At 31.1% G+C, this 16094-nt stretch overlaps 4 protein-coding genes across 4 annotated transcripts; all 4 read left to right on the top strand.

Annotated features, from left to right (window-relative positions):
• Positions 1-106: 106 nt before the first annotated feature.
• On the top strand, positions 107-1073 carry LOC123906128. The gene is made up of 3 exons (XM_045955982.1): positions 107-217; positions 315-668; positions 754-1073. Exons 1-3 carry the CDS (start codon positions 131-133, stop codon positions 1003-1005), a joined length of 693 nt encoding a protein of 230 aa, XP_045811938.1. The 5' UTR covers positions 107-130; the 3' UTR covers positions 1006-1073.
• Positions 1074-2127: 1054 nt separating this feature from the next.
• Positions 2128-7754, top strand: LOC123904761. The gene is made up of 7 exons (XM_045954386.1): positions 2128-2971; positions 3064-3505; positions 3605-4521; positions 4610-5830; positions 5921-6139; positions 6230-7087; positions 7177-7754. The coding sequence occupies exons 1-7, from the start codon at positions 2128-2130 to the stop codon at positions 7752-7754; spliced, it is 5079 nt and encodes a 1692-aa protein (XP_045810342.1).
• A 645-nt stretch (positions 7755-8399) lies between these two features.
• Positions 8400-11102, top strand: LOC123904760. The gene is made up of 10 exons (XM_045954385.1): positions 8400-8555; positions 8829-8895; positions 8993-9258; positions 9416-9482; positions 9574-9897; positions 9981-10070; positions 10154-10246; positions 10329-10469; positions 10558-10734; positions 10842-11102. The coding sequence occupies exons 1-10, from the start codon at positions 8467-8469 to the stop codon at positions 11100-11102; spliced, it is 1575 nt and encodes a 524-aa protein (XP_045810341.1). The 5' UTR covers positions 8400-8466.
• A 3967-nt stretch (positions 11103-15069) lies between these two features.
• LOC123906127 lies at positions 15070-15938 on the top strand. The gene is made up of 3 exons (XM_045955981.1): positions 15070-15184; positions 15253-15603; positions 15686-15938. Exons 1-3 carry the CDS (start codon positions 15110-15112, stop codon positions 15932-15934), a joined length of 675 nt encoding a protein of 224 aa, XP_045811937.1. The 5' UTR covers positions 15070-15109; the 3' UTR covers positions 15935-15938.
• The last annotated feature ends 156 nt before the right edge of the window (positions 15939-16094 follow it).

Raw genomic sequence — 16094 nt, 5'->3', positions numbered from 1 at the left:
CTTCCAACATTTAAATGCAGTATACCAACTACAACAACTTATTTATGACTATCACATGTCAACTTTTACTTTAAATACACCTTCATAACATTTGATGCTCACTTATTATACACTTCACTTAAGTTTAAACATGCCAACATATTATGAGGATATCAGTTTATATCTTGGTTCCAGGATTCAAAAATCAATTACATATACAGTTCATGTCAATGGTGTTGTAAGTTCAAGTAACATTGTTTATGCATATGTCTACTATTTTTATGTTACATTTTTAAATTTTCATCCTTATGTTATTTGCATCTGATATTGGACAGCCATATGGTGAAATTGATCCCTCCTTCGCACAACAATACTCTCATGAGTTAGATGATCAATGGAAATTTTTTTGCTGCAACTACATGTATTTAGTTACTTGGAATCGCGATGTCAATCAACCTAGACTAACAAATGGATGGACAGAAATTCGTGAACATTTGGATTTGCAGAATCATTATCATCTTTTTGGTTTAGAGTATTATGGTGACAACATGTTTCATTTGGTGCTTAATCCAACTAGGGATTCCTCAACCTATGGATTACCCTCATTTCACTCTCTATCTGCTAAACCAAATGATTCATTGAGTTTTGATGTTGTTATTCCTTCTGATCCTAACTCTACAATACAATTAGTTGAGTATTATTCTAAATGACTAAATAAGTGGCCAATTATCAACTGGTTTATTTTGTAACTTTTTTCAATTTTTCCCATTTCAGATACTTAACCAAGAGTTGGGTGAATATATTACTTCTTATCACAATTCCTTGCTCCTTGAAGGACCAGTAGCTGAGCCTATGTTATCTCCAATTATTAAGTTAGTAGATCAAGACCAAGTCACAACCTATGAAGTGGATAGTTGGCCTATTTTCTGCAGGGAAAACTATTTCAGTCATGGAGATATTGTCAAGTTCACTTTCTTTGATCTTGAAAATAGTAATAGGGTTGATGTTGATTGGATAAGTCATTAGTACATCATCTCATTAGGTATGTTATTGAGTTTAGTTGTTCTAAGGATTTGTTGTAATCCAGCATCATGAAGCAGTAATTGAATCCTTTGTGCTAAGTATTATTAATATGTTTAATTATGATTTTATGTTATTGTCTTTGTTTAATGATAATTTATAAGTTATTTAGTTTAATTAAATTAAATTTGGGTTGTTGTGTCTAGAAACATCAAGTCTCACCTATATCCATTTATTGTTGATGTTAACTTTTCATCCAATGTCAGAACTAATGGATAATAACTACAATATTTTAATGTTTCTTGCAGTCTAATTTGGTATCTCAGTCTCAAGACAACAGGTTTCAATGACAACCTGATTTTGCAATCTATCTTCTACTATTTCTTGCAATCTAACTTAGTATATGCCAAAGGATTTTGCAGACCAACTTATAGTTTAAATGGTTCAAGTTTTATTGTTTCATACCAGTTCGTTCATTTAGTATGCTTGATCAAGAGGTTTTCATTTTTTATTAATGATAGTTTTACTCTGATCACCTATATTGTTCCTGCAACTAAGACACTAATACCCATTTCCAGCTATTGTGATACTAAGTTTGCATCGAATAGATCAATTTGGTCATAATAACATTAAAGTACTTGGAATTTTATATTATAAACATAGTACACAAAGGAGTAACTTGCAGTTTTTTATGACAACCTACATCATAGTCTTTGACTTAGTTTTACACCATTGTATGATCAATATAGGTGAATGAAAGAGATGTGTATTTAATGCTCTACCAACTTACTCTATTCTACAAGTTAACTCACCTTGCAATTTCATTCAACTCAAGCTGCAATGTAGACATACCATCATAGTCATAGCATCCATATTTCCCTTTTCACTTATTGATTTTTTTTTAAGATTGCAATTTAAAATTCGTGATGTAACATCTGAAATCAAAACCTAAATGTTTCCCACCAAATTTTGAATTTTGAAAACCATTTCCAATTTGAAATTTCAAATTTTGGTTAAGAGGATCACACTTAAACATTACTCAGTGTTATAATGTATGTCATCTTACTTAACACTAGAGTATAATAGCCAAACAAACATTGAAAAATTATAGCAACTTAATGTTATCATATGGATCAAAGGAAGAACAACCCTCAAAACCATAAGCAGTTTCAAACTAATGCAAGACAAAAAAGAAAAGCTGTTGTAGATAACAAGAAACAGTCCACAAAGAAAGCAAAACCTATCATCAGTTCTTCCAAGATATCACAACCAATTTCAAATGAAACATTAACTCCACTTGCTAATATTACCAACACCAGAGAGACTAATGTTAATCTTAGCAAACCAACTGATAAGCATACACAAGGAAATACATCTACAACTACTCCCCAAAATTCTATGTTGAATGTTCCAAATGAAACAAGTCCAACACAAATTTTTTTTCCTTCAGCATCAGCCAATTTTATAAGGAACTGGAATGCTACTCTTAGGCAAATTGCTTCAAATGAACCAAATCCTGCTTTTGGTCAAATGCGGCGAAATGGTTTTGCTGAAAATCATATGCCAATCTCTCAACAAGATACACAACCAATTCAGCAAAGGTCCAACTCTATCCTCAGAGAAAGTTCATCAGGAATTCAAATCAATCAAACTGATAAAGCACATACACGAACTTCAAATGCTACCCAACCTTCTGATTTGAACAACATTATTGAACCCCCTGCAAAAAAAACTCATTATCAAACTAGAGGAGTTAATCTCTACAACAAGTTCAATGCTACACTCAATCAAAATTACACAACTTTAGGGAATACTGAATCTGGAACCAACACTAAATCTCAATATTCCTCACTTTTTGATAATCATGTCATTGAATCTTCTTCTGATGAGTCTGGATCAGAAGACAGGGCTAGCAGTGATGAGCATTCAGAATCTGATGATGAACAACATTTAGAGGAAGATGATCAACAAGGTTCAATTTTAGCTCCTTCCTTTATTTATTGTCATCAACAATGTCACAATTTAAATTACAAACTATTTACTTGCATTTCTTTTTGTTTGCAGGGTATTTTGATATAGGTGATCCTATTTGGGAATGCCAACAATGTGGTGCATTAATGTGGTATCAAGAAAGGAAACACAAAAGTAGACATTCCCTCACACCTCAATTCCAACAATGTTGCCATGGAGGTAAAGCTCAACTGCCATTGTTGGACCAGCCACCAGAACTTCTTCAACATCTTTTGTTTAGTTACCACAATGCAGACAGCAAAAATTACCAAACACACACAAGGATATATAATTCAATGTTTGCTTTTACATCTCCTGGAATGAAATTGGATGACAAAAAGAGAATTGGTAGAGGTCCACCAACATTAAGAATTCAAGGACAGGTTTGTCATCGAATTGGGAGCATGTTGCCAGTTCATGGTCAACCTCCTAAATTTGCACAGCTATATATTTATGATACTGAAAACGAAATTCAAAACAGAATGAACAATTTCAGGTATTGAAATTAACATGTATATTATGCAATATTGGTTATCATCATGATGCTTTATTCCATTATTGTAGTGTTGATACACCTCAATTATTATTATTTCAGAGATAACAAAGAACTTGATGAAAATATTGTACGAAAATTAAAGGTTATGCTTGATGAACACAATGTCCATGCAAGATCATTTAGAATGGCTAGACATACATTGCAGAATAATTTTTTCCAAGACCTGAAGTTCAAATTAATTTCTGAGAGGACTACAGATGGTAGGATTTATAATAAACCAACTGTTTCCGAAGTAGCTGCTCTCATAGTTGGAGATATTGACTCTGCCGCAGAAAGAGATATAATCATGCATAAAAGAAGTGGTAGTTTGCAAAGAATAAATGAGTTTCATCCAGCTTATCTTGCTTACCAATATCCACTACTTTTTCCTTATGGTGAGGATGGCTTCAGGTCAGGTATTCAATTTAGATATAGACACCAAATTGACATTACCAAAAGGAATCGTCTTACTATCAAAGATTGGCTTTGTTTTAGAATTCAAACACGGAAAAAAGAAGCACAAACTTTGTTATGTTCAAGAAGACTTTTCCAACAATTCTTGGTGGATGGATATACGATGATGGAAACTGAACGGTTGAATTGGTTGAGAAAAAATCAGTCAAAACTCAGAGTTGGAAAGTACCACAAATTGAAAGAAGGACCTGCAAATGCTATTAATAGTTCAAACCAGAAAAGAGGAACAAGAGTTGTTCTGCCTTCTACTTTTGTTGGAAGTAAAAGATACATGGATCAGTTATACTTTGATGGTATGGCCATTTCATCTACAGTTGGATTTCCAGATATTTTTATAACTTTCACATGTAATCCTACCTGGCCAGAGATCACAAGAGAGTTGGCAAAAAACAATTTGAAACCTCAAGATCGGCCAGATATTGTTTCAAAGGTTTTTAAAATCAAATTTGATGAGCTTATGAAGGATTTAACAAAAAGACACATTCTGGGCAAAGTCTTAGCATGTAAGTTATTCTTTTAATATTCAATTTATTCATTCATATGTTATTCCATATCATGCTTATATATGTCACCTGTAATGAACTTATACAGATATGTATACAATTGAATTTCAAAAAAGAGGACTGCCACATGCTCATATATTGATTTTTTTGCATCCATCAAGCAAATATCCTTCACCTGATGATATTGACACTATTATTTCTGCTGAGATACCAAACCCTGATACTGACACTGAACTTTACAACCTGGTAAAAAAACATATGATCCATGGTCCATGTGGACAATCCAGAAAACAATCACCATGCACTATGAATGGAAGATGTACTAAATTCTTTCCAAAAAAATACATTGAAAAAACCATAGTTGATCAAGATGGATATCCTGTTTACAGGAGAAGTTCAAATAGTCATACAGTGGAAAAAAATGGTATTACTTTGGACAATGGATATGTTGTTCCATATAATAAAAGGTTGTTGCTCAAATATCAAGCTCATATCAATATGGAATGGTGTAACCAATCTTCATCAATAAAGTATTTGTTCAAGTACATACACAAAGGTTATGATCGAATCACAGCTACAGTTGTACGATCACAAAACAATGTTACTAATGAGGAGACACAAATTGATGAAATCAAACAGTATGTTGATTGCAGATACATATCACCATGTGAAGCATGTTGGAGAATTTTTTCATTCAAAATTCATGGTAGAAAGCCAGCCGTCGAAAGAATGTTTTTCCATTTGGTCGGAGAGAATACTATTTATTTCACTGATTATGACCGTATGGAAAACATTTTGGAAAAACCAAGTGTCACGGAATCTATGTTCACATCATGGTTACAAGCAAATCAAGACTATCCAGCTGCAAGAAAACTGACATATGGTCAGTTTGTCACAAAGTTTACATACAACAAAAAAAAGAAATCTTGGACACCAAGGAAAAAAGGTTTCAAAATTGGTAGATTGATTTGGGTTCCTCCAACCACAGGAGAATTGTTTTACTTGCGAATGATGTTGACGGTTGTCAAAGGACCAATGTGTTACGAAGATATTCGAAAAGTTGGTGATATACAATATGATACCTTTAGAGATGCTTGCTTTGCCAAAGGATTTCTTGGTGATGATAAAGAATACATCAGTGCAATCAGAGAAGCTCATGGATGGGGACCAGGTTATTTTTTAAGAAAATTGTTTGTCATTCTACTTGTGTGTAGTTGTATGAATAGACCATATTTTGTATTCAAGAAAACAATACAGTGGCTTTCAGATGGCATCCTATATCAACAAAGGATCATTGCACATAATCAAGGTATCTATTATACTTATAATATAATTTTGTCATCAATACATTCACTATATATTATACACTAACAACTTAAAAATCTTTTTCATTGTAAAGACTTGCAACTGACTGATGATGAGATAGAAAATTTATGTCTCTTGGAGATTGAGAAGTATTTGCAAGGCAACAGGAGATCATTAAGGGAGTTTGGTTCAATGCCCTATCCTAGAGGTTATGTGCTACAACAATTGGGAAATAGACTTATATATGATGAGAGAAATTATGATGTTGCATCACTTAAAGAAGAATTCGCTGAATTATCCGCTTCACTAACAGGTTTAGTATAATCCTATCAAATACACTTTTATTAAATTTCCCTACTTATTCACATATTAATTTACATTAACTTTAATTGTTATCATTTAGATGAGCAAAGGAGTCATTTTAAAACAATTATGACTGCTGTGAACAAACAAGATGGAGGAGTTTTCTTTTTACATGGTTACGGTGGAACCGGGAAAACATACATTTGGAGAACACTTGCAAGTGCATTGAGATCAAAACAAGAGATTGTACTTACTGTGGCAACAAGTGGAATCGCATCACTACTACTCCCTGGAGGAAAAACTGCTCATTCCAAATTTAAAATTCCTATTCCAACTTTAGACAATTCAACTTGCAAAATAGACCATGATAGTGACCTTGCTGAATTGCTAAGACAAACAAAGTTAATCATTTGGGATGAAGCTCCAATGGCTCACAGGTATTGTTTTGAATCTTTAGACCGTTGTCTACAAGATCTTATGACAAAAAATGGAGAGGAGAACAAGATTTTTGGTGGTAAAGTTGTTGTATTTGGGGGTGATTTTAGACAAATACTTCCAGTTATTCCAAGAGGAAGCAGATCTGATATTGTCCATGCTTCAATCAATGCATCTTATATTTGGGATCATGTCAAGGTTCTGACTCTAACCAAGAACATGAGACTGCGACAAGGCCCGAATAATGAGGAAAATGATGAAATTGAATCTTTTTCAAATTGGCTCTTAGCTGTTGGAGAAGGAAGAATTTCTGAGCCTAATGATGGAATTGCACAAATTGAAATTCCAGATGATCTCTTGATTACAAACTTTGATGATCCCATCAAAGGAATTGTTGATAGTACTTATCCAAATTTCCTGCAGAATTACAAGGATTATGAATATTTACTCAATAGAGCAATCTTAGCATCTACAATTGAAGTAGTTGATTCAATCAATGATTACATGCTCAACATTATGCCAGGTAAATGCCAACATTTCCAAATTTTATTAAAAGTAATGAACAAATAATGACTCAATTATACTTTTATCTTTTGAATCAATCATGATCAGGTGAAGACAAGGAATACTTGAGTGCAAATGATATCGACAGATCAGAAATTCATGATCAGCGTATTACACAACTGTTTACTCATGAGTTTCTGAGCTCTCTTCGGACTTCTGGTCTTCCAAGTCATAGTATTAAGCTCAAGGTTGGATCACCAATAATGTTAATGAGGAATATTGATCAGACTCAAGGTTTATGCAATGGTACAAGAATGATTGTGACCAGATTAGCTGACCATGTCATCGAGGCAAAAATCATTGGTGGCAAGCATCATGGAAATAAGGTATACATTCCAAGATTGGATATGTCTCCATCACAATCTCCATGGCCTTTCAAATTAACCAGAAGGCAATTTCCATTGATGGTATCATATGCCATGACCATTAACAAGTCACAAGGACAGTCTTTGGATAATGTCGGTGTTTATTTGCCGAGAGATGTTTTTTCACATGGTCAAATATATGTAGCTGTTTCAAGAGTTAAAAGCAAAAAAGGTATTAAGATTTTGATTCACGATGAAAAGAAACATCCTAAAGAAACTACAAATAATGTTGTCTTCAAGGAAGTGTTCAATAATATTTGAACTTAGCTAACTATGCCCTTTTGGAAAACAGGTATTTTACTTTCCTATATTGATTGTTCAATGTTGCTTCATATTTTGTAATCATGTATTTTTATTTTTCAGGTTCAAACACAACATTCAATGTCTTCATGTTGAACTTAATTCAATTACTTATTGAATATATCAATTCCATGTAGTTATTTTTTTGAACATCATGGTTTTTATTTGTATTTTAATCTATATTTTCATGCATTACAATCTATGTTTTGTTACACTAATGCCTCTAATCATATTTCAATTCCAAAGTTACGATCTATGTTTTCATGATATAATTTATAATTTATAAATGGTTTATTTTTAGACTATATTTTTACTTTTACTGCATGGAACAGACTAATATCTTAAACATCTAGATAAACATAAGAAAAAATATCACTATTAATTTATCATACGGTTCAAAAAACATATGAAAGGGAAGTTACTTTTTATAAATTATTCTACCATTTATATAGTTTTAGATGGGCTTATAAGTAGGTCCAACTGATATCAATGGCCCAACACTAATTATATCAATTATTGTTAACAAAAAAAATTGTGCGGTGGTCCCAACAAAATAAGGACCACAAACATTTTGTGTTATCCATGATTAAGGAATAAGAAACTTCTAAATATCCAAAAAGTGAAACTTTACTATCCAAAGACATTTCAACCATTACCAACTTCTTTGCCAACAATGGAAAACGTACAACCAAGATTCAAGTCAAACTCAACTTCAAAATCAACTTCCAGATCTTCAAAATCAATGGGATCATTTCGCATAAGGTAATTCTGAAAACGATCGTTCCTACTTTATCTAATTTCTCAATTACAATGAATAATAGTTATGAATGTATATTTTTGATTTATAAGATTCGTAGTTAGTAACTATCTGTGTCACAATCATGAAGAATTAATAGATTGTTTTGGAAATTTTTATACCCTGTAATAATGAAATCAATATAAAGTTTAAGAAATGCCAAAATTACTTCTTTAGGTTTTTGAGAATTTATACTACTATCAATGACATCTGATAAACTTTTATTCGATTGTTTTCAGAATGCCAACACCTGAGGATATTGAGAAATACAAGAACAAATTTGTATCTGTGGTTGATCCTAAATTGGTATAGTTTTATGTCTTTTTTTTTGTAATTTAATAACAATTAAATTAAATTTCTGATATTTATATATATTGATTTAGTATTTGTTCATTATATTTAGGGAACTATTTCCATGCCTGATGATTTTTATATCAAATGTCAAACCACTTTTGACAAACACAATTTTGGTTGGATTCGAGGACCTAACTATAAGAAGGCTGTGGTCTTATATCAAAAAACTAACACTGGGATGGTTCTGACAAATACATTAAATGTTTCTAGAACTTTTGGTATTGTCAAACCAACCAGAGTAAGCTTCAGTTATGTCCCAGCAGAAAATCAATTTTGGATGCGAATTTTACCAAACAATAGATCTTCTGGAAAAAGGTAATTTTCCATTCACGATACTAAATTTTATTTACTCTATGTATCATATCTTGAAATTTATATTAACTATCATGTATCAATTTACTTTATCAATTCATGTGGATCATATTTTATTATACTATGTGTTTCATAAGTTTCAACTTTTTCCTTTTTTTAGAGTTCCAACTGCTGCAGATATTGAAAAATACAGGCACAAATTTCACACTCAAATTGACCCTAACTTGGTATAAGCATTTGTATTTGAATTGGGATTTTATTACATTTAATTACTTTTCTGATATAGATATTAATTCAAATTTTGTTCATTTTATTTAGGAAACCATTTCAATTCCTGATGATTTTGTTAATGAATGGAAAACTACTTTTGATAAACACAACTTTGCCTGGATTAGAGGTCCTAACTACAGAAATGTTGAGGTCTTCTATAAACAAACTGACTCTGGGTTGGTCCTTACTGATTCATCAGTTGTTTCAAAGTATTTTGGCTTTGTCAGACCAACCAGAGTTACCTTGAGTTATGTCGCTGCAGAAAATAAGTTTTGGATGAGAATTTTACCTCATAAGATTGTTCCACAAATTAACATCAATGACACTACTGTTCAGCAACCCAATCATGATCCTGCAAAGACTCCAGCCCAGGTAACTATATAATTCAATGTATTTTAACAATACACGCATAAGTGTTTGTAATAGATTGTTCTTAATTTCATTCTTCTTTACAGAATGTGGAGATTGACATTGTTCCACAGATTAACATCAATGTCACTAATGTTCAGCAACCCAATCATGATTCTGCAAACCCTCCAGCCCAGGTAACTATATATGGCAATGTATTTTAACAATACAAACAGAAGTGTTTGTAATAGATTGTTCTTAATTTCATTCTTCTTTACAGAATGTGCAGATTGAACAATTGTCAGTGGATAATAACACAAATATGAGGGCTACTCATGACAGGGATCATGCATCTGAAATTCCTCCAAGAATGGTAACCTAAATCATATATTTCGTTAAATATGTTATATTCATATTTCATATATTATAAATTTAACATTGATTATTCTAAACAGAACTTGAGTAACAAAGAAGGCAGGCTCTCTTTAAAAAGGAAGCCACTTAATGGAGATAATGTCATTCATGAAACTTCTGATCAAGTTTCTTTAAGGAGATCAAAAAGATTGATTGTTGCCAACAACAAAATTCAAATTGAGGTAAACATTCATTTTACAATTGCTGCATTCCTTTTAATTAGAATGATTTTCTTCCAATCCAAATCCTAATTGTTGACAATATTAACAGAAGTTAACAAACACCCAACCAAAGTTGTCATCAAAAAGAATGAAACACCAGAAGTTTGTCAGGGCTTCTACCAAAGCTATGGTTAGTAGGATTATAATTAAAAAGACTGAATTTGGATATGAATGGACTAAATTGGTGACTGAAGCAGCAGCTAGAAAATATGGAGCTAAAGTTCTGGTACTTATATTTATCTTTACTATTATTATACTTAACTCAAGTTACATTATGACTTTATTGTGCAAATAGTAATTTCAGTATAAGTCTCTAAACCTTATAATTCACAGCACATCCCAAATGAAATATCAAAAATTGTATTGAAGCCGAAATTTGCCAAGATTTTGATTGAAGTTCAAATGAATGGAGTAACTCTGCTGAGTATTCCTTGCAATGTCATGACTGCCAAGAGATACCAATTTGAAAGATACATTTCCAAAGAATGGTCTAAAATCATCAAGAAGACCAATATTGAGGCAGGTGACAAACTGATGTTCAAGCTTCAAGAACCTCCAGCAAAATTGATGATTCAACTGATCAAGGGCAAATGAGGATGGTGACTTTCTCATATTCTGGTTTTTCCAAGTTGACTATTATTGGTGATGTTTAGCTCTATATGATAATTATGTAATAGATATGTGGATTTTTTACTATCCTATTGTGTTTAAGACAACCTATAAATATGTTCAGCAGTATTGTCTGTAATGACTATTAAATGTTTGTTTCCTATGTTGTTCTATGTTTAAAACAATGATATGCTATATTGCTCTGACTTATTTCAATACCATCTTATCCAAGTAAGTAAGATATGAATAAATTTTTCTGAATACATTATTACATATCTATTATATTCTAAACTTTTTTACTAAACATATGATGTAGTTCATTTATTTAACAAATAAATTGCATAATGTCAAAAAAAATTTGCCACATTGTATTCACTTTCAATTTGTTACATAAGCCCAACATTATTAGTAAAAGACAATAAACTTTACTTACTCTTTCATGTTGTCTTCTCATTGTAAATATAGTACCAAAGTAGATTATAAAATCTTATCATTACTGAATATTATTTCACTTCAAAATTTGTCTCCATGTTCCCTTTCCAAATTTAAATAAAAAATCAATATATAAAATATATATGACAAACATGAAAAATAATAGTTGAGATACATTTGCTCAATTAGAAGATCAGAAAATGAATTCAACTAACCATCTTTTACAAAATCAACCTATTGGATCTTTCATTACTTTCATTACAAAATCAACCTATTCAAATAATAGTTTTGAAGTCATAATTTTTCAAAAAATATTGTCTTCATTGTTAGCTAAAAAAACAACTTTTTTTGACTTTTGGATTATAGCCATACGGAGAAATAGATCCAAACTTCTTTAAAAAGTGACACAACCATGATTTTCAATGAACATGGAAGTTACAATATGTCTCCATGTTCCCTTTCCAACTTTAAATAAAAAATCAAAGTCCTCAGGTGTTGGTACAATCTATATATTGTACCTAAAATGATGTTTCATGAAATTTTCGTTAAATTTTGTGTTTAGTTGATGAAAAGTTGTCTGAAATATTTTTAGGACTGTTATAATATGTCATGTTAGATCAGGGACGGAGGCACATGCATGACAATGGGGGCACAAGCCTGCACTAAGTTTTTGAGAATTTTTTTATACTATATATGTGTTGACACTTTTACCACTTAAGCCTACATCCATTTATCATCCAAATACTAAAGTTGCTATGAGTGTAAAACTTCATCTCCACCGCACTACACACAAGTGACTTCTAGGAATGTAAATGGATATACATTTTACACAATATTGTAAGATATATATGTGTTGGATAAACATGATATTCGTATTTGTCTTATAAAGAGGTATTTTTATTGAGATTGAAAAATTAGAAGATCATTCAATATTTTATATTTATGATGTATATTTATGCTTAAAAAATAAAATGTAAAATATATTAAATGCTACAAATTTATACTATACGATTATGATGCCCCCTCTATACAAAATTTCTGGCTCCGTCACTGTGTTAGATAGTCATTTTTTTAACCAATATTATAAATACCATCAATATTTTTAGTAAATAAAAATTGTATTATTCTAAATTTCTAATCCTTCATTATTTAATTATTTTCAATTTAATTAAATAAATGAAAAACAAATTAAATAATCATGCAGGACCACATATCATTGCTTTAAAAAGATAAAAGATACAAATGGGCCTACAAATTTGTCAACATTAATTTATTGGCCCAAATCCTATGACACTGTGCGAAATTGTTCCCAGGACCACACCTTTAGTGTTCTATCAAAGACTAAAGTATCATTCCTTTTCAACTACCACCATAACTACATACATACAAACAAAAAGAACAAAATCTGCAATCTAAATCCTGTCGATCCACATCCTTCAATTATGGCTTCTTCCTCAAAAAGGTTAGATTTTAATATTCATCTCTCTATTTTGCATCGTTTATGTTTCTTTTATCGTGGTATCAATTCCAAATTTCACCAATTTGAAATGTTAGGGTTTGGATTCTATTTCACAAACACAAATATCTGAAACACAATTATCATCGTCTTCCATGTTTGATTTAAATGAATCCTGCAAACGAAAACAACAACAAAACAATTTATCAAACCTATAGACTGGAATCTGAATAAACAAATTTTCATTATAACTCTACTATGTACTTTGAATATGGACTGACTTGAATATCTAATAATGTATATGTTTAAAGAATGACAAGACTTGAGGTCGAAAGGCAGAGGACAAAAACTTTTCAAACTGTGATTTATCCAACCAAGGTATTAACTCATTAAAATGTTCATATCAAATTACACATTGTATTTTAGGTATTAGTTATACAACACACTAATACAGTTTGTTCCTTATATCAACTTGAAATTTAGGACAACATTAAAATATGTACACAATTCAAAACCCATTGGATGTTTAACCTACAAAAACAACCATTTGGCTGGGTAGAACATGCAAATGGAAAAAGGTGTCAGGTTTTACTATGCCTGGATGATGGAGATTGTCACATTCAATCAGGGAGAGTCTTGGCAAGAGAATTTGGTTTTGCTAAACCAACGGAAGTAATTCTTGAATACCAAATTGATGACAATCGTTTCAGTATGACTGTTATCAAAGATGAAGATTTGGTTATTTTATCAACTGATCAAGATGTTGCAGATAACAGTGAAATTTCTGAAGACAATAGCGAACATGACTCGCCCAATGATTCTGATCTTGAAAATTTTCTAAGCAATTATTTTGATAATGATCGTATTTTGAGTTGGAAGGTTAAGGTCAGCAAGGCTTATGCTGACAAAAAAAAGCAACAAGTTTTGGTAAGTTATCAGCATGATATTATAAATTGCATTTAAATGTTTGTTGATATCTCATTGTTGTCTAATTTGATGTAATGTTTTTTGTTTTAAGCATTTCCCACCAGATACTGCAGAATTTGTTATTAAGGAAAAGAAGTTTGTTTACATTGAAACTCCTCACAAACTAAGTGGAATCAAGTGCACGGTTCAAAAGGCACGAAGAAAGAAGGCTATCAAGGAAAAGTATTTGACTAAAGGTTGGTATCAATGGGTGAGGGCAAATGAACTGATGGAAGGAGATGAATTAAGATTCCAAATGGATCCTTTAGTCGATCATATCATTGAAGTTCAAATAGTTCGTCGCAATGCAAAAAGAGATCGAAAGAACAAGAATCACAAATGAATCCAGATTAATGTTAGCATGAGTAAGGTTCAAGTTAAGTCTTTAATTAGAATTAATCCTTTTTAACTTTGTTGATTTAAACCCTAATCAATGGTATGCTGTGTTGTAATCTATGTTATGTTGTAGTGTTTAATCAATGTATGTTGTGTGTAGCTTTGAACTTTAGTATATGCTTTTAAGTTTAGTTTTTCTTTTTAGAGTTACTACAATGGTTGCACTAAAGTATTTATAGTAACCATGCTATGTATCTATCAATGATGAATGATGAATGCTAAACTGTTTGTACGATATGAATGATAGTCTTATGGATAATACTATATATTATTGTTATAGTTCATGTCATGATGGTACTTAATTTCAGTAACTATTGTTCCCCAATAACTTAACTATATAATTTTTTCAAACCATAATTTAGGTTCCCCAATAACTTGACTATATATTAAATATACTACATGTGCATGTTGTCTAAATATTATATGATGATTATCACATGACAAACTATTTCATTGTCAAGTAACATCATAAGATTCTAAAATCAATAAAGTGATATCAATAAAAATAATTTATTGAGAGACCAACCAAAAGGACATATTCACATGTCATTGGTATGCTACATCTTCAAAATCATATCTCAAAATTATTCTTCACATGTTTTTGACAAATGCATAAAGACAAAATAAATCAAATGCAACAATAATTTAATTTCATTATTACACTCATACCTATATATATACAACACCTCAATATCTATCTTCATTGCAAGAAATATTTTTTTCAAAACTTCATTAAGCAAATATGGCTGTACCATTTTCACATAGAATAGAAGGTCAAATTCAAGGTCATTTTACTACAGTTCATGTTCAAAATGAGGTAAAATGATGTTTTTAAATTAATTTTTTTATTTATTATATAACACTAATGATAAATCATATTTTTAGAATGTAGGAGAATTGGATCCTTATTTTGTGGCACAATTTTTTCATGAACTTGGAAGTGTATGGCATTTGATTGATGGCAGTGGCAATCAACATGATGTTGAATTCAATATGTCAGCGACAAAACCACTGCTAACTAATGGTTGGCCAACAATAAGAAATCATTATGAATGGATAGGAAACATCGAGATTACTTTTTTCTATCATGGCAATAATTCATTCCGCTTGATCCCTTCTACTGCACAAATTCTCCCAACATTTTTTCCAACCTTCCACAGCTCAAGCACTTATGGAAATGACAATCGTTCTTTTAAAATCGTAATGAACCAAACCACAATCAACTCAAATTACCTGGTTAGATTGTTATTTATTTTCAAGTTCATTATTTAAAAAATTTACTTATTTTATATTAATATTAAGTTGTATGGTTAAATAGGTTCTTCCAAGGAAAGTTGGATTATTTCTATTACAAACAAATTATTCTGAAGTTAAGCTTTGTGGACCTTTAAACAATGTCGTTACTTGCACATTAACAACTGCAACTGAAGATCAAATCACTGTAAAACTTGGAGAAGGTTGGGCAACATTTTGTCAACTCAATAACATCGTCGAAGGGAATAAGCTGAAATTCACATGTGAGCAAAAAATGCAGTATAATAATGTTCTTATTGTAACATTGATATGATCGATCAAGGCTTTTTTTTTTAACTATAAGTACTACAACTATCGTGCAAATGATGTATTGTTTTTCATTCAATAATTTAGATCAAATGTTGTAGCATGTATTATTTCTTAATGTACGTGTTGTGTTACAGTTTTAACTTCTATTGCATTTATCCCTTATG

The sequence above is a fragment of the Trifolium pratense genome, linkage group LG2 (genome assembly GCF_020283565.1).
Source record: "Trifolium pratense cultivar HEN17-A07 linkage group LG2, ARS_RC_1.1, whole genome shotgun sequence".
Taxonomy (NCBI): domain Eukaryota; kingdom Viridiplantae; phylum Streptophyta; class Magnoliopsida; order Fabales; family Fabaceae; genus Trifolium; species Trifolium pratense.
The sequence above is the reverse complement of the archived record's forward strand: the minus strand, read 5'-3'. Positions and strand labels throughout refer to the sequence as shown.

What these genes read in the sequence shown, in the direction of transcription:
- LOC123904761 (XM_045954386.1), top strand. Translation starts at nt 2,128, where the DNA reads ATGGATCAAAGGAAGAACAACCCTCAAAACCATAAGCAGTTTCAAACT. An exon ending in TCTGGGCAAAGTCTTAGCAT is followed by an intron (nt 4,522 to 4,609) that starts GTAAGTTATTCT and finishes GAACTTATACAG; the next exon opens with ATATGTATACAATTGAATTT. An exon ending in CATGCTCAACATTATGCCAG is followed by an intron (nt 7,088 to 7,176) that starts GTAAATGCCAAC and finishes AATCATGATCAG; the next exon opens with GTGAAGACAAGGAATACTTG.
- LOC123906127 (XM_045955981.1), top strand. Translation starts at nt 15,110, where the DNA reads ATGGCTGTACCATTTTCACATAGAATAGAAGGTCAAATTCAAGGTCAT. An exon ending in CAGTTCATGTTCAAAATGAG is followed by an intron (nt 15,185 to 15,252) that starts GTAAAATGATGT and finishes TCATATTTTTAG; the next exon opens with AATGTAGGAGAATTGGATCC. An exon ending in CAATCAACTCAAATTACCTG is followed by an intron (nt 15,604 to 15,685) that starts GTTAGATTGTTA and finishes ATGGTTAAATAG; the next exon opens with GTTCTTCCAAGGAAAGTTGG.
- LOC123904760 (XM_045954385.1), top strand. Translation starts at nt 8,467, where the DNA reads ATGGAAAACGTACAACCAAGATTCAAGTCAAACTCAACTTCAAAATCA. An exon ending in ATGGGATCATTTCGCATAAG is followed by an intron (nt 8,556 to 8,828) that starts GTAATTCTGAAA and finishes GATTGTTTTCAG; the next exon opens with AATGCCAACACCTGAGGATA. An exon ending in CTGAAATTCCTCCAAGAATG is followed by an intron (nt 10,247 to 10,328) that starts GTAACCTAAATC and finishes TATTCTAAACAG; the next exon opens with AACTTGAGTAACAAAGAAGG.
- LOC123906128 (XM_045955982.1), top strand. Translation starts at nt 131, where the DNA reads ATGCCAACATATTATGAGGATATCAGTTTATATCTTGGTTCCAGGATT. An exon ending in CAGTTCATGTCAATGGTGTT is followed by an intron (nt 218 to 314) that starts GTAAGTTCAAGT and finishes GATATTGGACAG; the next exon opens with CCATATGGTGAAATTGATCC. An exon ending in CTAACTCTACAATACAATTA is followed by an intron (nt 669 to 753) that starts GTTGAGTATTAT and finishes TTCCCATTTCAG; the next exon opens with ATACTTAACCAAGAGTTGGG.